Consider the following 23,754-nt stretch of genomic DNA (forward strand, 5'->3'; position numbering starts at 1 on the left):
TAGAATGAATCCTATTGTTTTTTCGTACGCGTTGATAATTCGCCTGCAACGTCATTTCCTGTTCCCGATCAAGAAGCACGTGGTTAAAAAAAATGGCACCGTCAACCATAGTTCACCAAGGTAAACATCTACGGTCCGTTTTTTTACATTTTGACATTTATTGGACCCGATGTTTACAACTTGAACAGCAAAAACAAGCGTGCAGTTTCCGCCCAGATTTCAGGCGGAATCGATACAACCATGGAATTAATTATTTCGTGGCGAAATATGAGATGTACCAATAAATATAAACACTTACTGTATAAAGAAAACTTCCCGAGTCACGTTTTACGCATAAATAGACAGTTTGTCCAAATAGTAATCCTGCATTAATCCAATTTTCAGTTACGAACAAAATCTCGAATATTCCCGCCGGCCATTGTGAGCATATTTAAAATGTGATTGAAAACTGTTGGTGGAATCGGATTATTTTTATTATTATTCGTCTCGGGTTCACGAGTTTATTCCACGATATTTAATGGAATATCACGTTTTATAATAATAAATAAATAAACTTAATTAATGAATAATATTGTTTAAAAATCAATTAATTGATAATAAATTAATAATAACAATTAAATTTAACTGAATAAAACTCCTAAAATAACTAATGACCAGTAATTATAGCTAAAAAAAAAAAATGAAATTAAAAGAAAAAAGAAGAGAAAAAAAAAAGAAAAAAACCTTTGAAACACATGTAAGCAATGGCCTGTAATAATAATATTTAAAAACAATTACTAAAGGAATAATAATTTTGGAAAAAGTAAATAAATGAAGGCCTTAAAATAAGTAATGACCTGTACTAACAATCATTATTTTTTAATAATAATAAAAAAGAATAATACACCCCAAAACTTTAATGTGATAATATTATTAACAATGCATATAATGCAACCCACACAAAGCACATATGTAGAAACAAAAATAACAAAATAAATAAATTTAATAATCAATTCCATTCAGTTCCGCAATATTTCTTTTTACTGGGTGTACGTAAAATGCTTGATACGAATAAATCTCGTTCCGCAAAATTTTCATTCCGCATTTTCGATGTGCCAGGATAAAAATAGCTTTCAAATGTTTAAATGTGTCATCTTCAAACATCTAATCCTGGAAAGGTTACCAAAGGTATTGTACTTAATATTTTTGTCTAAAATTTATTAAAATATGTTGTTGTACGTGTTGAGGCTCTTAAATAAAGCACATATGCCTGATTTTATTAAATCGTGATTGCAAATGGAAAATTCGATCCAATGGATAAACGTTACGGCACAGCAATAAACATCACAATAATAAATATCGTGCCGGAGACGTTTATCTTGATGAACTACGTCAACCAAAGAAAATAAAAAGGAAGAACTGATAATAGCCATCCAAGAACATGCAGAGCTTTATGATAAAAGCAGCTGCAACTACAACTTCACAACTGGTGTAACAAAGGCCGTGGTATGTACTATCCTGTCTATGGGATGGTGCATATAAAAGACCCTTGCGTTAAATAAAACAGCTTTCTTTCTTTTACAACATGGGGATAGAATATTTTAAGTTATTGTCTATTTTTTCTATTTATGAAATTAATAAATTTATGCATACAATACCTCAGTTATTGCTAATCGTTGTTCAGCAGAAACTGCTTCACGAAACGGCGAGTATTGTCACCGACTGCTGAAAATTCGCACGATTTTTTTTTGGGGGGGGGGGGGGGGGTTCGCGAGCAGTGCGCATGTACTTGTAGCTAGCGTCAACGCGGAATTCGCGGCGAAATTCGCGCCAACAATCGCTCGCGTACAGTGTGTAAAGCACTTAATAATAATAACAATAATATACTACTACTACTACTACTACTCAGGAGGCAGAGCAGGAAGAGGGGCTAGGGATGTCTGAATCAAAAATATTATTAGTTTTAAAGTATCAGGGCGGCGCAATGGTCCAGCCAGATAACCACGACTTGTACATCAAAGGCCGTGGTATGTGCTATCTTGTCTATGGGGTGTGCATATAAAAGATCCCTTGCTGCTAATCACAAAGAGTAGTACATGAAGTGGCGACAACGGGTTTCCTCACTCAATATCTGTGTGGTTCTTAACCATATGTTTGACGCCATATAACCGTAAATAAAATGTGTTAAGTGCGTCGTTAAATAATGTCCTTCCTTCCTAATTGCTAATAACAATAGGTTAGGCACTCGTACTAAACCTGTGACAGGTGCGGCACCGAATAACAAATGTTGGCTAATTACGGTTTATACAAAATATATAAAATTTATTATTTCAAACATTGTAGCATAGTCAACATGGTCAGTGATGGACTATCATCATCAGGCCGATCAACTTTCCGGAATTTTCATAACGTACTCGAATTCCGGAATTGATGCCAAATATCCGGAATTGTTTTCAAATTCACTCGAATTGTTTTTTCTAAGCAACTAATTCTTATTACATTTTACATTCTTAGAATTAAATATCTTTATCACTCATTTCAACCTGAGCTCCGTTTTGTCTAGTTTTGTGCCATTACCAAGGCCGCGGGCGTGTTTATTGTCAGCAGCCGACCAATGAAAATGTCGAGTAAACTGAAGCCATATATGAAAATTTTCTTTCTTATTTTTAATATTCGAATAGTTTATGTATTCAAAGATATTATAAATATCAAATCATAGAATATCACAGAACGCTACAATCGTACAAAGCAAAAAAAACAAACAAAAAAACGAACCGACATTTCTTTTCTTTCCATTGGCTTTCACATGCAACATTTGACTAAATAATATTTGGCCACCACTAATCTATTATATGACACATCCATCACATTAATATCCATCTTCATAAATCAAGGCTAATATTCGTTCTTTGTATTCAGCCTTGATACGACATGTCAAGAAATCGTACCACAAAATGCTTAAATTTCATTGGATGCGATGAGATCTGATTGCAACGAATCGCAACGCTCCTTATAGATTCCCATGTTATTGTAAACAAAGATGGCAGCGTCAGCGTCCGTGGAAACGTGTCGTGTTTGTCACGATATGTTAAAGATTGTCACATGTTACCGATGCTGTGATTGGTCAGCGATGTCATCGTGTAAGGGACATAATCGGTGTTACAAATTTTCTTCCAATAGAGGGCGGTAGTAGTGGATATCAGTAATCTTGACTACATGTATCAAGGCTGAATACGAGGAACGAATATTAGCCTTGATTTATGAAGATGATTAATATCCTACCGATATTATTTTATTCAAGAAAGTTAAATAGTTAAATAATAACGCGATTTGTTTTACTGTGCACTGGCTCCCCCAAAATGTTACGGTAACAGTAATGTAAGCCTAATGGAAAACGGCAGCCAGTCTTAATGTGGGTAGCAGACATTTCGTCCCCGAACCAGTTTGCCACAAATCATTTCGACCCCACGACATGTATATGATGAAATAGTGCATATGTGGCAATGTACCTATATAAAAATAACATTGGTCTCAAGTTTGTTTGCTACTTTATTGCTAATCTGTAGGTGGGAGTCTGTAATATAATATTTGCTAATAAAGTTTTTTTGTGTGTGTGTGCACTCGTTGATGATTTTTGGTGTGTGTGTGTGTGTGTGTGTGTGTGGGGGGGTCTTTTTATGAGGAAGTTCCAATTCACATATAAATAATGATATACTTATTTGTATTGTCATTTTGGAAATATATGTCAAACATGACATTTTACACACTGTTTAAAAATACTTTTATGAAAATGACATTTTCGCGCGCTTTAAATTATTGTTTTGAAAAGGGCGTTCGCGTGCATAAAAATTAATTTACGAAGTCCGGATTATATCAGATAAATTACAAGCTACTTGTAATAAAACTAACTGAACTGTAGAACATTAGGTAAAAACAACCAGTAAACCAGGTTAGATTGAAATGGCCGTTTTATTAAAAACGACATAAAATTATAACATCACATCACATTATGTAATAGTAAACACCTGACAAAAGTAGGTGTTCAGGAAAGTGAAATGACATAGTAACATTACATAATAAATGCGAAAAGCACTGTTGTAGGTGGGGGAAATCCGCCCATCTGTTAACTCTACATAAAAGTATATGAAGAAATGTCAATTGTACTTGAACGTATCAATATGAAAACATTTAATGTATATAACAAAAATGTGTTACATTAAACATCTGATGTACAAGATATCCCGTGTGTTAATTATAAACAAATCAAAAACATATGTCAATATATAACATAAATTAGAAGCCATTGTTATTAATCGTTCTTAACAAGATATCATTTTCATAATGGTGGCAAGACACGGGGAAGGTGGTGGGAAATTAAAAATAACAATTGCGTCTTACCTGTACGAAATTATTTGAAACTGACGCTGTTGTTAAGTGACGTCACGACGCGAGGCTATTTAATTAGCCAACGTGATCTTCCTTACGCAGTCCTTTTGCGCCCTGCTAAATGGCATACAAAGACATATGTTTATGATTATAACCGACCTCTTAAATACAATTAAAAACAGTTGTATTTAATTGTTGATTTACGAAGTCCGGATTATAGATAAATTACAAGCTACTTGTAATAAAACTAACTGAACTGTAGAACATTAGGTAAAAACAACCAGTAAACCAGGTTAGATTGAAATGGCCGTTTTATTAAAAACGACATAAAATTATAACATCACATCACATTATGTAATAGTAAACACCTGACAAAAGTAGGTGTTCAGGAAAGTGAAATGGCATAGTAACATTACATAATAAATGCGAAAAGCACTGTTGTAGGTGGGGGAAATCCGCCACCTTGCTAGATAAGCTACTGCCAGCCGTCAATAGCTGAAACTAGAAACCACCAACCACAGCAGTTTGACTGACTTAAAAGGCCATATCAGCCTAACCTGAATCGAAACACCCATCAGAATAAAAATATGATACAATGATCCACGACAGCACTGGGTTTATTAAAGCTATTAATAATAGTAAGTAGATACAATCTAGGGTTGATTCACAAGAACCTTTAAATACACACGTTCCCTTTTACAATAATCTACGAGAATGCCATGCATCCGACGCAGTTTTTTGTACTGAGGTGTGAGAATGCATGTTTTATCAACACATTTTTATTTTTATGTAAGAAGCTACGAGAATGCCATGCATTCGACGCAGTAAGTTAGTTTTAGCTATTAAAGTAAGAAAATCCCATGCATTCAACCAGTAAAAGTAGGATTTCCATACAGTAAGCCACAAGAATGCCATGCATCCGATGCCACTGCCTGTATGATAGTAGTGTAAACTGTAATTCACCATAATTCGAAAGATGGGATTCTAATGTATCGCTTAAACGCGTTAGAATTCCACCTGCCCATAGCTTGTATCTCTGCCTCTGATACCCCTTGACTAGCAGCGGTGCTAGCAGCACCTATTCTAAAACTGTGACTTTTGTAATGTTCGGACCTATATCCTGCTGCAAGCAATGCATTTTTCAATATATTGCAAAATATCTGTAAGAAACCGTAGATCCTCCCGGGAATACAAAAATACAACCCGGAGAAGAACCTCGAAGATGTAGATACCTGTATAAAGTATGTACTGGGCAAAATTCCTTTATCGCTTGAGCATTAAGAGATAGGGTAATTGGGGCAGTGTGATAATGACCCTTGAAAGAGTGAAAACGTATCTCCACTCTGGAAGGATTTTGCAAACCCTTTTTGAAGAATTGCACATTCTTTGTCTGTAGAATATTCCTACTGGTTCCACTGTAGGTGATTTCCCCAATGCGCAAAAATGCATGAAAAGCAAGTAAAAACATTGAATGAAACATAAGTTTGTTGTATCTTGTTGGACAAACTTCATCCAGAGCATTTATAATTTGATACAATATATGTTTTGTCAGTGGGCGCCTGAAATCTTGTCTTTTATTTATTTTCTTTAATCCTGCTAGCATTTTCCGAATAATGAAAAACTGTGTGGGATCTTTAAAGGCCCCCAACTTATGTATATATCCTATAGCTGACATATAAGTTGTAATGGTTGAACTAGCAAAGCCAATGTCCACCATGTGGGCACTGAATAATGCCACTGTATATACACTAATTGGCATGGAGCACTGCATATACAACGTTGTGTGTATGAATTGTTGTAGCAAACTGAATGCTCTACGATATAACTGTTTAGACTTATCAGTTAGTGCTGCATCAATGAGTCGAAGGACTGTCTCGTTTAAATGCGCAATAACTGCTGCGGAACTGTGGTTGGAATTCTGTCCATCTGTGGGGCTGCTTGGTGAAAGTATGCCACCTGTAAACGAGACAGGTAATCAGCCAGTACATTTAGTTTTCCTGGTATATGTTTGGCTCTAAAATTAATATTGAATCTCAAGGCTGCTAATACCAATCTCCTGACAAGACCCATCATTACGGTATTGGGCGATGTTTGTTTATTTATTATAGCTACCACTGTATTATTATCAGAAAAGAACAAAACTGATTTATTACCCAGTTGCTGTCCCCAGTGAACAAGTGAAAGCTAGAACAATTGGAAATAATTCCTTGATGTTAATATGGTGTTGCAACATATGTTCATCCCACTGACCATATAACCAATGTTTGCCAAATATGGCGCCATACCCCACATTACTAGCGTCTGTATACATTTGTAGTTGTTCTGACGACTCCCAACTATTTGGCAAAAACATAGTAGTCCCATTGAAATGTTCAATGAACATTGTCCACACCTTCAAATCTAATTTCGCCTCTTTGGATAGCTGAATATGGTGACCTGGATTGTAAATCTTACAAGTTAGATTAATCAATCGCCGCAGAAATGTTCTGCCAGGTACTATCACTCTGCATGCGAAGTTTAATAAACCTATCAATGACTGTAATTCTTTAAGTGTCACTTTTTCCCTGCCTAGGAATGCCTGTAGTGATGTTTTTATTTTTTCGATTTTGTCTACCGGTAATCTGGCTACCATCAAGTCAGTGTCTAACTGAATCCCCAAGAACGTAATACATGTAGTGGGCTCAACAGTTTTCTCTTGCTTTATTTTAATTCCGACATGTTGGCATAGATCTAAGAAATTTTGCAATGCATTTTAACAATCTTTTTCTACGGGGAGACCCATAAATAAAAAATCATCTAAAACATGAACTACGAACCTGGCCTGAAAATAGTTTTCCATTATCCAATGTAAAGTAGAGCTGAACTTTTCAAATAATTGGCACGAAATGGAACAACCCATGGGTAGACATCTATCATAGTAATATAACCCTGCTATTTCCATACCTAAGAGTTCATAATCTGATGGGCTTATCGGAATAATTCTAAAAGCAGACTCTATATCAGTCTTTGCCATCAACGCCCCTTGTCCCAGTTGGTTAATTTGAAATATGGCCTTATCCAAAGTTTCATATTGTACTGATTTATGTTCATCAGAAATCCCGTCGTTAATTGAAGACCCTAAAGGATAGGACAGGTGATGAATAACCCTATACTCCCCTGGTTCTTTTTCTCTGGGAACTAGCCCTAAAGGTGAAATTTGTAAGTTGGCAAAAGGGTGTGTGTTAAAGGGTCCTACAATCCTATCCAACTCTATTTCTTTGTTAATGTTTTTCATCAAAACACCTGGCATTTCTATAGCAGATTTTAAATTTGGACTAGACCTATATGCCCGAGGTCCATTATAACACAATGAAAAGCCATTCTTAAATCCTGCTTCTAAAAACTGTACTAATTCTGAATCATATCCTTTTAAGAAGGGACGCAAATAGTCAAATTTAACGGACGTTACTCTGCTGACTGGATCCTGTTTTATGGTTTGCTGCTGAATTATGAGGTGCTGCGGTATTGGTGTAATTTGCTTTATCGAATTTTGAGCATTTTCGAAAGGAATGGGGTCCACCACAGGCTTTGCAGACATGCTTGAACCAGCAGTTGTTTCTATTGCATACCCCATTCCTCTGAAAGGCAAAACAAAATTTATTCTGACCTACACTAATATATGGCTTGAACTGAACCTTCGTGGGTGGCACTGAATGTCCAGTTGCCATGGCCTCGAGGAATAGCTCATTATTTGGCACATCAAAAGGTAGTAATTCGGGAGAAGCTTGTCTCCACTTCCTAAAATTAACATCATAAGTTATGGCAGCCTGATCTCCCGCCTTCTTGGCAATCCGTTGGACGATATTTGCATATTTCATCAAAGAAACTGCCAAATCCGGCCTGGTCTTCACTACGATTGTGACATATATTTGGAATGCCGAATTCCAAACATCCATAGACCGAATAGGTACTGGTCTTGATTTCGGGATCAACGAAAAAGTATTCGTTTGAAAAGAAATGTCAAACTCATCAATGGGTCGATTTTGCAAAAGCTGACCAAAATCAACAAACTGGTCAGACCAAATTTTTTCTTTGTGACGAACGTCAACATTTATATCAAGCGGGCGGGAGATGCTACCATCCAAACCATTAATTGAATAATCATCACGACCCAGTGCTGCCGTACTTGTCAGTTGCTCTATGGCACCAGTGATAAATGTCGGCTGTTCCTGTGACGTACTGGGCGCTGGTGCGGTAGAAATTACTTCCCCGAAACGCGGCCCCGATCTAACATCTTTAGCAGCAGCTGGGCTGGTTCCTGTTGCTGACGGAGCTTGTCGCAGGACCAAACCCTCTTCCTTCAATTGGCGTATTACCTCAGCAGCAATTGCCGACACACCGGGACCCGTTGTTGTTGTCTCAGACATCTGTGATGTGGATTGCCCCGACACATCTGGACCCGTTGTTGTTGTCTCAGACATCTGTGATGTGGATGGCTCCACAGTCTCCTCAACGGTTGCTGGTCCCCTTGCAGACCGCCGCCTTTTTGGTCTTGCTAGAGACTTGTTTCCCACGGCCGATTTTCGTTTGCTTTGCGGTGGCATTATGCTCAAAAAAAGAGAAAAGTTCATTAAACCATAACATAGTTGCCAAGTATCTATGATACACAATTTTTACATGCATTAACTATATGAATACGTTGTTATCTCACTGGCCCATTTGTACATAATGCATGTTAAGACAAAAATAATTTTAACAACCACTGTTAAGCTTACTGAAGCCAATTAATTAACACTAATCACTACATGTGTCTCGCAAAAGCCCACATGTGATCCACTAAATATCTGGAAACACACCAATGAAGCTCACAAAAGCCCACATGTGATCCACTAAATATCTGGAAACACACCAATGAAGCTCACAAAAGCCCACATGTGATCCACTAAATATCTGGAAACACACCAATGAAGCTCACAAAAGCCCACATGTGATCCATTAAATATCAGGAAACACACCAATGAAGCTCACAAAAGCCCACATGTCATCCACTATATATCTGGAAACACACCAATGAAGCTCACAAAAGCCCACATGTGATCCATTAAATATCTGGAAACACACCAATGAAGCTCACAAAAGCCCACATGTGATCCACTAAATATCTGGAAACATACCAATAAATATCTGGAAACACCAATGAAGCCGTTTTTTTGTGTGGTTTTTTTTTAAATTTATTTATTTATTATTATTTTTTATTAATATTATTATTATTATTATTATTATTATTATTATTTATTTATTTTTATATATTATCCTTTTTATTTATTTTTATATTATCCTCTTTATTTTTATTTATGTATTTATTTACTTACTGGCACACCTGCCGACAGTACGGTATGTTGAAATCACCGCCCCACGTACGCTCCTCAAATACTTAGGGATCCCGTGCAAAGCGTTCCGGTGAACTCCGTCGCGGCAAAATATATCTACCGGACTTTCCTTTAAACCTCTGTGTTTATGATAGGTCACATTAGCAATATCAGCTACCAATGACTTGATGCTTTGGTTAACCTCTCTGACCTTTTGATTGTAAACTGACGTGGGCAGAAACCGAGTTTCTAATCTAGGCAACAACTGCATAATGCAAACATGCCGTACAGAACATCCTAACAGAAGCCATTCTGCAATTGAAATTACATGCTGTGCTATTTTTGTTGGTACGACCTCAGTTCTATCTATATCGTTACCTACTATTTGTAACACAACCACACTGGGCTTGAATGATTTCAAATGTTCACGGAACTGACCCTGAATTAAATCGTTCACACGGCCGCTACCTTTCCCGACAAATTTTAATAAAACTTCAGATTCGTCCAACCTGAGGTTTTTCCAACCAGAATTCCTCCTATTGACGACTTCCCCAAGCCTACGGACATAACTGTGACCCAAAACTGAAACTTTAACCGGCATGACCAATTAACGTTAAAATTAAAAATAACAATTGTGTCTTACCTGTACGAAATTATTTGAAACTGACGCTGTTGTTAAGTGACGTCACGACGCGAGGCTATTTAATTAGCCAACGTGATCTTCCTTACGCAGTCCTTTTGCGCCCTGCTAAATGGCATACAAAGACATATGTTTATGATTATAACAGACCTCTTAAATACAATTAAAAACAGTTGTATTTAATTCTTGATATATCAGAAAATCCCGGAAAAATATTTCCATTAGGTTGGTCGCCCTGCATCATCATTGTCGTCTTATTCCGATTCAAGTATCATGATTGCTGCAGCAGCCACTTCCTCAACAGAAGCAGCCATGTTGGCGAAGTAATTTCCTGTTCCAAACTCATTCCTTTCTGGGCCGGTATTTATAAAGATTCTTAGAATTTATAAAGAAAATTCTAAAAAAATTCTTAACATGTTAAAAATACTCTTGAGTGTAAAAATATTCTTAAAATTATTTTTAAAATTCACCCGAGACAAACTTTTAGCTTAGTCTTAAAGGTAGGGTCAACTCAAACAAGAGCCTTATGTGTTGGAAAGATGCATACCCGGACCACCAACACATACTGACACTTTAGCAAATGAAAAACGCATAATTTTAGAGTTAATAAAAAAACATGATTATTCCTGCTAACTGGGGGCAGCCATTTTGTTTCGTTTTTGTGACATCCGGTGGGATAGCTTGGGGCGAAGTGACGTCAGCTCCTGACCATCTCCTGTATGTACAATGTAAACAAAATCAGTAATTTTCGACAAGGCACTTCTCTTTGATCAACCTGACTTGTAAAATAATAAATAATATAATAAACTATTTAACTAAATATATTTCAAGTTGCATTAACGGAACAAAATGGGGTTATATTATTTTTCTCTGTTAAATAATCCAAAGGAAAAATGTACACCATTAGGGCTATTGATATGCTACGATGGAGCAAAAACGACAACCCACGATACCCAAGTGATAATTTTCTTTTCTTTGGGACTACGTAATTGGTCAGTTCTATGGTTTTAGATGGAAAAGTCTACTTAATCAATAGTTTTACAGAACTATTTACAGTAATAAACCATGTCCATTACCACTGGGTGTAATGTGTACTCGAGGACGTCGTCTGTTGGTGATCGGTCACGTGACTTTTACAGTGGAGTGCGCTTCAAAATGAGCGAGGTAGGTGATTATTTTCTCCAATTGTGGCCTTAAATCAATAAATCTTGAAAAAATATTATCACCTACTTCAAGTTCAGTCTATTAGTGTCTTACAGCATTTTTCAAAAATCTAATCGGTTTATTGTATTTAAAGAACGGCACACGAGAATCAGCTGGGGGTCATAATTTTCTGCAAACCCCAGTGTTACATTATTCAGTTTAATTATTAATGCATTTAATATTAAATACAAATTTGTATGTACATATTAACGAGAATAATTAGTATACATGCTTGTAAAATTTTGTGCTTGTCAATTTCGTAATCTTTATGATAGGATCCATAAACATCGGTTCCATCTCAGTGAATGCGGTGTACGGAGTGTTGATTTAAGGGTGTACGGAGTGTTGCTGACTTCGTGTATTTTGGTGTACGGATCAATATATTGTACTTTGAGAACATACCACAAAAGTAACTGATTTAATCGACTGGTTTGATACAATTTACACAAAGGACCACTATGACTATCTCATAATGTTTATAAAACGTTAAATAATGGTCGTATTTTTTTCTTTTCTTTTCAGGCTTCATAATGCACAATGTACCAGTGTTATTATTGCATAGAGAAACAAGATACCTTCCACGATATTTTGAAGCACACTAACCAGAAGCATTGTATTAAACAGTTATCAATAAGGAAACAACATCTGTGTGAAATATCTGGAAGGGTTGAATATCAAAGCATTCACTTCCCCAAAATCAAAGAAAAAACACTGCAGTCACCTTTAGATACTATCCCTCTTAAACGTCGTAAGACTGATGCAGAATCCTGTAACTCCACATCAGTTATTCTAGAGAACAAGGCAACAACACATCAAACACAAAACAATAAAACACATGCATATACTCAGACTGATCAACTATGTGTATTTGTTGACAATAAACTCCTTTCTGAGGAGGAGATAGAATCTTTAAAACAAATATGTGCACATTTACCCACTTTCCTGTCTGAAGTTAGCAAGTCAGGACATTTAAAAGAATGGAATTGCATTATCCGATTGATAGGTCAGTCTTGTTTTCACACGAATAACCTTGCATATCTGCTGTTTCTGGATGTTATTAGGTGGTTTTCCCAAGAGAATACATGTGCAATGAGGTACTGCCAGAAAGTTAAACTATTTTGGAAAACTGGCCTAAGGTTATTCAAAGGCGCTTTATTCGATTTATGAGTGGCCTCAAGAACCAAGGGCAACTAACAACAGATGATAACCTGAGAGGTGAGTTTGATCCACAGCAATCTAACATAAATTTCGCTGTACCTTCAAGAAATATGCTTGAGTCTGTTAATCTAGATCTTCAACGAGAGTGTGAAACTCCTGGTATAATCAAGTCCATTCTTGATATTATTGCAAAACAGGATAGAAAATTCCCCAAAACATATAAGCTATCTGTTGATCTTAAAAAACTCAATCCTGGTGGTTCCAACGGTGATGTTGACATGATGGGTTTTGAAAAATCTCCCACCTTGCGAGAAAGAAAGATAAGACTGCAACATGAACGTTCCAGTGTAGAAAAGGCAAACACTGTTCTACAACAAGCATCTGACATGGACCTGGAAGATGGCACATTCAATTCAGCAGCATCTTCAATTGTGGGCTCCTGTCAAGTGTTGGCATCAGCTATGTGCAAGAGAATGAAACATCTGAAAGAAATCAGGGTTAAAAAACAGTATGTTTTTGACAAATATCGCAAAGAAGCTGGCATGGTCTGGAAAAAGGGGAAAATGGCACTGTTTCTCAGTAGTATTCAGACATCTTTGTACAAAATAGACCCCTGCATCGATGGTCTTCAACAAGAAATTCGTGCATCAACTTCAATAGTATCATACCTACTTTCAAATGGTAAAAACAGACAATGCTGTGAAACAGTTGTTGATCTTGACAAGCAAGACAACTTTGTTTGCTTGGTTGGACTTGATGAAAATATGGTGGCACAAAGCCAGTGCCAATCGAATGTCTACAGCAAGTTTAGTAAACAGAGGAGTCCACTATGGTTCAAACTCAGAGCAAAATTGCCCCTAACAGGCAGCACAGCATACAAGGCCCTTGGTCTTCAAAATCTTAAATCTCAAGTTACTCATTTTGAGACAAAATTCTAGGGAAAAGCAGAGCCAGAATGTTCTGATGCAACCAAAGCTCTTATGCAGCACGGGGTAGACAATGAAATCAACACTGTAGCTACAATTGTTTCAAAAGTATTACCTGCCTTTTATCCAAATCTTACATTCTTTGAAGAAGGCTGCTACACTCTTCAACATAACGGGAAACCTATCTGCATTGTAAGTCCCGATGGAAGTCTGCACAATAAAATGGGCAATGTTGTCATGGGAATAGAAATTAAATGTCCTAATCCACAAAATGTCTACACACCATCGGGCATGTACACAGTCCAAAGGTATTATGTACCCCAGCTTCTGTTGGAAATTAAGATTTTAAATGTAAAGAAACTTCTTTTTGTGAAATTCACGCCAGGAACGTCAACAGTTCTACAAGTATAATTTTCAGAAGAACTTTGGCAAAAAATATGGACTCTAATTGTTGATATACAGTCAAACCCGCTTATTTGCATACCCTCGGTGCTGCTCGATTTTGTGCAATTAACCGGGTTAGTCGATTAACCGATAGAGTACCGACTTTCACTTTGTAACAGCCATCCAACTACAAAGTGGCATGGGAGACAGTTTAGCATAATGCGGTACTTCATACCGGAACTATTACAGTTAACACATGTCACATGCAGTTGGATAAATATAAATGTAAAAAAATATATCGATCGATATATATATAATTAGCATGACGTTTTTGTTTTAATCTGCCAGACCAGAAATCATTTTTTAAAAAACAACCCAACAACGTCCGTCACTGGGCGTCGTTTTCTAAAAACACAAACTTTGTGCATTAAAAAAACAAACACTGACCATCCACTAGTGTAAACAAAGTGTATTAGCCATGTAGTTAATGAGATAAACTTGAAACAACAGAACCATAAAAAAGTTCACGTTTCATCGGTGCACGTGTTTACAAAATGACGTCAGTTTCCGGAATTACCGGGCTGTTGATTGACCGAATGCGCCTTACCATAGAATTACGTGAACTTGTATGCATTTGCTGGTATGGTGTTCATTCCCTCCCAAAAGATATGGCAAGCTTTGGTATTATTTGTGATCCCCAAATAATGACTTTGCTATTGTTAAGCAATTAAAGTTAAGCTCGGCTAGTGAGTCGTTATCAGTTCCAGCAGTCTGCATTGCATGCATGACCTGTCTAACACAATTGACTGACCTTCATGGTGCGGTCCGACTGACTGGTGTCTAACAATATAGCAGAAACTTAGGGACGATCCATAAATAACGGTCTTTGTTATGTGTTTTTTTTGACGACCTCCCCAACCAGTCTTTTTTTTTCCGCTACATTTTCTGGGAAGCAAGTGATAAATCGTTTCTTTTGCGTTTAACAGATACAGCGTACACTGCATCTAATGAATAAGTGAACAACAACCCTTTCTCGGTCACATTTATTAAAAACATAACCGCCTAGGACGATTGATCTGTAATCTTTTAATTACTAACAAGGCTTCTCAACATAACGTAATTGACACAGAACAATGATTGCCCTGAACACGTCAATCGAATAGGGCCTCAATAGTTGAGTGCGCATGCGTACAAGCGCACAGGCGGTACTTCTAAAAATAATAGTCGGAGAGTTACCTGTTATTGAGATGGCCTCTGATCAACAGCAATATATTGCAAACAAAACATTAGGTCTTAGGTTTATTCAACTTATTTATGTCATTCTTAAATCTTGTAGTCGGGTATTGTGATTCACCAGTAGTAACGTGCACACCATCTCATTTGCATGTCACACGTCGACTCTGTAAACCGCGATTACAGTCGGCTTGCCACACAGTGAGCTCAAACAAAACAGATTAATCGGTGATTTATTTGAGTTTTTTTGCCAAAGTTTGATAGACTTTCTCAGTCATTTGTGACATTAATTTAGCACAAACAAAAAAAACAAAACGTTATTTATATGTGCAAATAACCGATATATAGCCTGTAGTCTGTGCAATTAACCGGATGTTTTGTAGTGTTATACGGGCAAATGGTTCCGTGTTGGGTGAAAATAGTCGATTAACCGAATTATGCTATAAACCGATGTGCAAATAAGTGGAGACGACTGTATATGGTTCTGACATTCCCCCAAAGCCAACAAAACTTCATCCATTGATACAAGAGGTGCGACGAGACATCAGTAGTTACATCACAACGAACGTAGAATTTATCTGTGAAGTAGCGTCAAGTAGAGCAAACAAATGTTGTCATGCTGAGCTTATACCAAGTGAAACTGATGATATGTTGGGGCATCATGAATCAAAGAGTGTTATTCAAGGATTCCATAAGCAGTCTGTGCAAGATTGCTTCTGTAGGATTGGACATCTTTTAGAAGATGCCTATGAACTTTCTTGACATTTAGCCAAACAAATCCTTGTTGTTATGATATCGGATTTGGACAGATTGTACAAACCAGAACAGTACCATGCAGCACCTATTGCATATGCTTTAACAGACAACTCTGTGACGACTGATCAGATGCAAAAGATCTTGACTGAAGTCAGAAAATGCTGCAATGAAAGAAGTCTATACGTAGCAGCAGAATGTTATGATGGGGCGTTTGCCAGGTTAGCTACGAGAGGTCTAAACGATGAACATCTGACAGTTCTTCAATTATCCAAAGATGTGTTCTCCCAGCAAAGGGAATGTCTAAAGGAGAACAAATACGGAAACTGGTTTCAATTGGTGTAGTCACCAAAGACAACATGAAAGACATGGTTGATGTATGTAAAAACAGTAATGTATTGTGTGACGGTACATGCTCTTAATTTCTTTTCGCCTGTGGCGATATTAATTGTTTTAGAGGACCGAGTGTAGTTTCAAATGCACTTAGCCCAGATGGGCAACTTGTTACGTAATACCTTCGCGCGACCGTGCTTTCTAATACACACCCAGCGCAGGTGCGGAGGCCATGTGGCCAGTAGTTACGTAATACCTCCGCGAGTGCGGTTTTTACAACTGTAATTTTGGTGACTAGGCGTCATTGAGTCTGACCATCTGAGAAAAAAAAATACCGCTTGGTCACTGTGGAAATTCACATGATAAGATTCAGTACCGCCTTGTACCCCAGGCGATATTCGGTTTTTTTATAAATCGCTAGGGTTTTAGAGATATCGGGGAGAAACATATTGGAAGGCGTCCAAGGGGAACGTTAGTCCGTTTGGACTTGGTAATTATATATTTTCTGCTCTGTTGTATAACCTTGATGTGATTGATGTGACTTTAAATATTTTAATACTGTATTATACCAATATTATTTAGACGGTGCTGCCGGTCATCTTAAGCAGTAATCTGTAGGCTCACTGTCCTAAATAATTATAAAAAGCTTAACCAGTCATCCTAGAGGACCTAGGTAAACTGTAGGTTATTGTCTTTATTGTGATAGGTACCAGTATTAATTCTGTGTTACAAGGTTACTGAATGAGTAGTAAGGGTTAATTAAAAATTAACCAGTTAGGAATAGAGTTGTAATTCCTTTATTAATTAAGTTCCCCTGGAAGCGTTTCTCAATTATCACACGTTACTGAACGAGTAGTAAGGGTTAATTAAAAATTAACCAGTTAGGAATAGAGTTGTAATTCCTTTATTAATTAAGTTCTCCTGGAAGCATTTCTCAATTATCACACGTGTGGGTGTTGTGTCACGGTGAAGTGATTAGCATATTGTGTGAACTAGACACCTAGAGATTAACTAATTAAGTGATCAGTTCTGGGTTGTTATTATTTGTTGTTATTAATTAACTACTGCGGCAGTACATTTGTCAGCGTAGGTTAATACAGATTCCAAAGTGTATTGTGTTTTTGTTGTGTTTTCTAGTGAACTAAACGTGCTATAATAATATACTCTTCAAAAGAAGAAACGCAAAACCACATTGTCGTAACATTTGGAGAATTGATTTAATTATTGAATGGTGAGTCCGATAATTACCAAATGTTGCAGGATTGTTCACAATTCACTCTAGTCCATTGTGAGTAAGTGATAGGACACACCACCAAGGTCAAGGTCATCTGGAGTCAATACCGGGTGTGGCCTCCGCGTGTGTTGACAACTGCCTGGCACCGCCTGCCCATTGAAGCAACCAGAGTACGGATGACGTCCCGGGGGATGGTGGCCCACTCGGCCTGCAAGGCTGCTGCCAGCTCGGGCAGGGTCTGGGGCTGTGGTTGTCGCTGTCGGAGGCGTCGGTCCAACTCGTCCCATAGATGCTCAATTGGGTTCAAATCCGGTGATATCGATGGCCAAGGAAGGACATTAATGTTGTTGTTCTGTAGGAAAGCCGTTGTGAGACGTGCTGTGTGAGGCCTGGCATTGTCATGTTGGAACACTGCGTTAGCGTTGGCCATAACTGGAACGATGTGTGGCCGGAGGATCTGGTCAATGTAGCCCTGTGCATTCAGGTTGCCCTGCACGTGGACCAGGTCAGTTCTGCCAGTGTGTGAGATGGCTGCCCACACCATGACACTACCCCCGCCGAATCTGTCCACTTCCTGCACGCAGTTTGCCGCATAACGTTCACCACGACGCCTATACACGCGACATCTTCCATCATGACGTCGGAGCAGAAATCGGGACACTCGTCACTGAACCACACCTGTCTCCATCGCAGTTGAGGCCATTGTCGATGAATCTGGCACCACTGCAGTCGGAGTCGACGGTGTTGTGGTGTTAAGATGACACCTCGAACTGGACGTCTGGCACGAATTCCTACCTCACGTAGGCGGTTCCGTACGGTCTGGTCGGATATCCTGCGCAAACCTGGTATTGCTGCGGCTGTGGAGGTGGCAGTAGTCAATCGTTCCCGAAGGTGGCGTACTCGGATGTAGCGGTCCTGCCCGGGGGTAGTGACCCGTGGTCGACCGGATCTAGGGAGGTCACGTGTTGATCCATGTTGCTGGTAACGGTCCCACAGTCTGGAGATGGTGCTTGGGGACACATGGAATGCCCTGGCAACGGCCGTTCTGGATTCGCCTGCGTCTAGTCGGCCGATGGCATTGTTTCTCTGCGGTTCACTGAGACGTGGCATGTCCTGGATTGTCAACTGTCGGCCAGATACAGAGGCCAGGCAAGCGAACACCCTGCACTTTTATACTGTCGGTGTTCATGTTGCACGTGCAGACAACGCACGTGCAGTGGTGACATGGTTTGCACGTGGCTGCGTTTTTGCGAATATTCACATTTTGGAACTTTATTGTACAGTAGCTGCGTTTTATCGAATGTAACCGTGGGAATGTGTTTGGGACATGCAATGACCTTATATTCACAAAGCATGAACCGGTAGGAAACATAAAATCGGAGTTATAACCCATTTGTACCCTTTTGCGTTTCTTTTTTTGAAGAGTATATATACTTTATATAAGATCTTATCTCTGATCATACCTAGACGAGCCACTAGGGTATAACCGCCTGTTACAGAGAGATCTAATAGATATACAGTTAGGAGAGATATTTGGATAATCGTGTTTCATTCAGTTACGGGTATTATAGGATCCCCGTGACATATTGTTTGTAAGTTACAAAGAGATGGAACTGAGGATACCATGTACTCCTGATAACCTAACACATTTATATGATGATATGCTAAAAAAGCAAACAAAGAAAGCAAACAAACAAGACAAAACTGAACAGATTCGCTCACAAAATACAACCGAATACATTGACAATAATACTACAGGTGGACTTACATGTGAATCTAAAGGCATGCAGGTGGAAACGCAGAGTGAATTATTAGCTTTAGAGGATACAAATTCCATTCAAGAAAACGAGCGTTTTGTGAGTAGCAATGATTTGGAATGAGAATGCAGTATGGAATGGGTCACTAGTGATCCACACGTCGGTCTTAATTGTGATGAGAAAGAACATAAAACAAGGTACGTACACTGGAGTGCTGTTTTCAAAGCACTAGAGGATAACAGAAAACCGGGGTCATTGAGAGAGAATCGTAACAAAAACTTTACAGCAGACAACATCCATATGTTATTCACATCTGCAGCTGTTTTAAATAAGACATTTTCTAAGGATGAGATTCTTGCATGTGGATTGGCGATGGATAACCGTCTTCCTATAAAGAAAGCGGATATCGTGAACAAAATATGTGAGAAATATGGTTCAGGGAGTGTTCAATGAAGGAAATGTATAAGTGTTAAGTCCTTAAAGCAGCTTGCTAAAATTGCCATTCACAAGCTACCAAAAGCTCTGCTGAATGTTGTGATGGCTGAGACAATATATCCAGAACAACTTAGATTGTGGAAAGAGAAAAGCCCCATAAAGGTTAGTGCATCATTAAGCAATGGTGAAACTGCCGAATATTAGTAGCCCAAGTACTTACCAGAAGAGAAGAGATATGTATTCTGTTTCTTGGATCCTGAACACATTTTGACAAACGCTAGATCAAAAATATGTACAACGGGGATTTCTGAAAGGGGTCTATCAAGAAATGCCTGGGTGAAAATAGCTCGTGAATCTAAACAGAATGGGTGTGAATTAAGTCCGGCATTGGTGGAGGATTTAGCAGATAAGCAGAATTGTGCGTTTGCTCTAGCAACATTAGTGAAAAGGTAGACCAAGCACTGGAAGCGGTTGGTTACCAAAACGAAGCAGATGTCTGTCGTTTCCTAAGGAATTGGTACAGAGCACAAGACGAGCCAGGCATATCTGCTTGTGAGAGACACGCCTTGCAGGAGCAGCTAAAAATGTTTCTACTGAAGGAGGTAAACTTTAACAAATTTCCACCATTTGGAACTCATGTTCTTGGCATTCCTTCCATTATGTTTGAAGGGATGTTGATTCACGGAGAAAGACGTACACAGCTATACGCCTTCACCAGAAGTGGTACCTATAACCCACGGACAATTGGAACACTGGACAGCGAAAATTTCTTTGGCGCTTTTCAAGATTTTGATTCAAAGGGTTCTGGTGTCCTGCACTGTAGTGAGGTGCCCCTGGCTATGACTACAGCATGTGAACTTTATCAAACAAGACAAAATCACAACAGGTATTTAACCGTCTTTCATGAACATATTTTATAGGAACATGCTTATATAAAGATGAAGATTAATTGTAAAAAAAAAGGTTTGCTTATTTAACGACATCACTAGAGCATATTGATTAATTGATCAACAGATATTGGATGTCAGATATTTAGTAAGTAGGTTTCAAATATGGGCTAGTCATAATGAAATAAATGTATGCAATTAATGAACTCTGTACGTCACTCGTAAGCATTGTAACAAAGTTGCCTCCCAAGAGAATTAATGTTAGATGCTAAGCTATTTGGCTTTGTACATATTACACATGCATTCTATTTATATTTTCCATGAACAAGTATTTCATACTAACTGTAGTGCTTATAAGATGAATAAGATGTTCTACACTGTAACTGACTTATATTTTCAGAGGATTTTACATGCACACTTCAAAGGCTAAAGTGTATCCTGTAAAATGTTTAACTGAAGCTTGCGAGGATGAAAGTGGACAACTCAGTTATGAGTGAACAGCCCCATTGAAGGTGTACAATATTGTACTTCGGTAAGTATTCGTATATACAGGAAGTATACATTTTTAAAACTTTATTTCAGAATACTTATTTATGAGCTTATTATTATTATTCAATTCAATTCAACTTTATTTTCGTGCTTATATCCAATTAAGGTTCAAGCACACTATCATGGGCACACACCTCAGCTATCTGAGCTGTCTGTCCAGGACAGTGGTTAATTGTTAGTAGATGTTAGTGAGAGTGTTAATGAGAGAAAGGAGGGTGTAGTGGCCATACACCTACGCTCTGGGTGGGAGCCGGTACCGGGGAGCGAACCCAGTACCTACCAGCCTGTGAGCCGATGGCTTAACCACTGCGCCACCGAGGCCGGTATTATTATTATCTATAACTACATGTATAATTGCTGCGTTTCATAAAATGCCCGTACTTGATACTTTAGCAAAAATCGCAGACTAACTACTTATTTGTTCGGTTGATTGATTATTCTACAATAAGATTGTGTCATGATATGTGTGTAGGTTATGTATTTTCACTTCCGGCATCATTTTCAATAAAGATCCTGTCAGATTCACTCTTGAAATTGTTGAATTAGATTCAGCAACCTTTAATTCATCCAAGAAGATATAACATTACACACTGATATACATTCATTTTATTTTACTTTATTTATTCTTTAAACATTTAAGTGATCACCATTTTGATCAATCTGGAAGAGCGGAAAGAAAACCCAAAAGAAAGCGTTCGTCAATCACACCATTATCACAGCCAGCTAGGGGAACACTTGGAGTGAGGTCTGAACGATATCGTTTTAACGAATCGAAGATTCTGTCACATATTAGAGAAGGAATAGAGCTGTTGTAGGTGAGATACTAATAATCACCATCATGAAATCGTGTTTGAACATTTATTGTGTTTTAAGACTAACAAACATTGTCATATATCTCAGACAAGTTAGAAATAGCTCTAAACGAGTTTTAAAAAAAGCTCTACAAGTGGTTTCTTTTAAGTAAAAGGGGAAGAAGACTAAGTTTTGGCAAGATGACAACACCATTTCTATATGCAAAAAAATAATATATAATAATAATAAATAAATAAATGAAACACTATGATCTGAATGACATATTTATTTCTCAAAGATATAACGTTACACCTGTTTATTTTGACATGGCTGGACATATTTTTTTATGTTTTGAAATTCCAGATCGCCATTTGAATTTCCGACCACATGGACATCTGTATTTTGGATCACCATGCATACCTTCAAAGTGTTCTTTTAACAGCCTTTTTGAACGACACACAGTTTTGCAAAAGGGGTCCCGACATGGAAATGTCTTGTTTCCAGTGCACTGTTTAACATGTCTTGCCAAATTACAATTTTTATTGAAAGACTTTTTGCATACTTTGCATACGTAGGGCTGCAGTGTTATATGAGTTGACAGATGCACCTGGAACAAGTCACGCCGGTGATATCCTTTGTTGCAGATATTGCAGGTAAACTGGTATTTTTTGGAATGAGTTTTATAATGTAGGTTTAGACCCCACCTGGATTTATACTTGCCACCACATTCTTTACAAACGAAGTTGTGGACACTAACTCTATGACTTCTCATTTGTTCCGCTGTCTTAAACGTTTGGGAACAGAAACAACGTATCAGCTCCTGGCCACTGTGTTTCAGTCGGATGTGACGTTTGTAGTTGGAGCTTACTGCGGTTTTATATCCACAATCACAGCTGTAAGATTTAACAGGTCGCGAGTATTATTTGAGAAATCAATTAATTTCAAGCTTAAAATAACAAAAAACTTCACCTACCGAATGACGGAAAACGAGCTCCTTCGCTGTAAATGTCACGTGATCGATCACCAACAGTCGACGTCCTCGAGTACACATTACACCCAGTAGTAGTAAGGGGGCTTGTTGGGCCCCATGGCCTACTTTCCGTGACCTTGACCTACTTTCCGTGACCTTGATGACATCACGTGACCTCGTCCTACTGGCCCTGACCTACTTAGACCGGCCCATGACCTACTTAGACAGGCCCCTGACCTACTTAGAACGGCCCTGACCTACTTAGGCCGGCCCCTGACCTACTTAGAACGGCCCCTGACCTACCTAGACTGACACGAAAGAGTATAAAAAGGCTAGATACGGTTTCATTGTCATTCGCTCGCCGAAAACAATCAGATCTACGTTCAATCCAGAGATGGCCTGTTCCACAAGTGATGAAGTGAGATGTCGTCTAGAACTTGGAACTAACGTCTACGTGGTGGCCAAGTTATGGAAAGGGGACACTGCTATTCACATAAGGAAATTTGACAGTGACAAGGGGAAAACCTTCCCCACCAAGCGAGGTATTGTCCTTAGTCTTAAACAGTGGATCGAACTGTCTGGATGTAAAAGCCAAATTGACGAAACGATTTCAGCATTAAACAGAGGAAAGACGAAACATTGTTCAGACACCTTGGTGTCAACGTCCATGTCAGCGTCGACAAGAACTTTGCTGGGGTGGACCTGCGTCAGTGGTGGTGGTGTTAAGAAGAAACTAAATCCGTGAAACCTTCGAAGAAGGGAATATTCCTTTCTCTACAACAATGGG

General features: G+C 38.3%; 2 protein-coding genes and 1 long non-coding RNA gene across 3 annotated transcripts; 1 reads left to right on the plus strand and 2 right to left on the minus strand.

Moving 5' to 3' along the window:
• Nucleotides 1-3,929: 3,929 nt before the first annotated feature.
• Nucleotides 3,930-10,453, minus strand: LOC121392858. Its single transcript, XR_005960546.1, has 2 exons — nucleotides 10,357-10,453; nucleotides 3,930-4,377 (listed from the first exon to the last, which is right to left on the minus strand). It is a non-coding gene; the product is annotated as an uncharacterized LOC121392858 (long non-coding RNA).
• Nucleotides 4,819-10,381, minus strand: LOC121392857. The gene is made up of 2 exons (XM_041523917.1): nucleotides 8,531-10,381; nucleotides 4,819-6,321 (listed from the first exon to the last, which is right to left on the minus strand). Exons 1-2 carry the CDS (start codon nucleotides 8,973-8,975, stop codon nucleotides 5,507-5,509), a joined length of 1,260 nt encoding a protein of 419 aa, XP_041379851.1. The 5' UTR covers nucleotides 8,976-10,381; the 3' UTR covers nucleotides 4,819-5,506.
• Nucleotides 10,454-11,418: 965 nt separating the features above from the next.
• On the plus strand, nucleotides 11,419-23,673 carry LOC121392856 (the record flags this gene model as incomplete). The annotated part of the gene is given in 9 exon segments (XM_041523916.1): nucleotides 11,419-11,517; nucleotides 12,406-12,703; nucleotides 12,706-13,373; nucleotides 13,653-13,948; nucleotides 16,067-16,351; nucleotides 20,051-20,205; nucleotides 20,208-20,655; nucleotides 21,846-22,016; nucleotides 23,582-23,673. Coding segments are annotated over 9 exon segments (2,512 nt in total), but the record flags the coding sequence as incomplete, so codon positions are not given.
• Between the last annotated feature and the right edge of the window lie 81 nt (nucleotides 23,674-23,754).

The sequence above is a fragment of the Gigantopelta aegis genome, unplaced genomic scaffold (assembly GCF_016097555.1).
Source record: "Gigantopelta aegis isolate Gae_Host unplaced genomic scaffold, Gae_host_genome ctg4698_pilon_pilon:::debris, whole genome shotgun sequence".
NCBI lineage: Eukaryota > Metazoa > Mollusca > Gastropoda > Neomphalida > Peltospiridae > Gigantopelta > Gigantopelta aegis.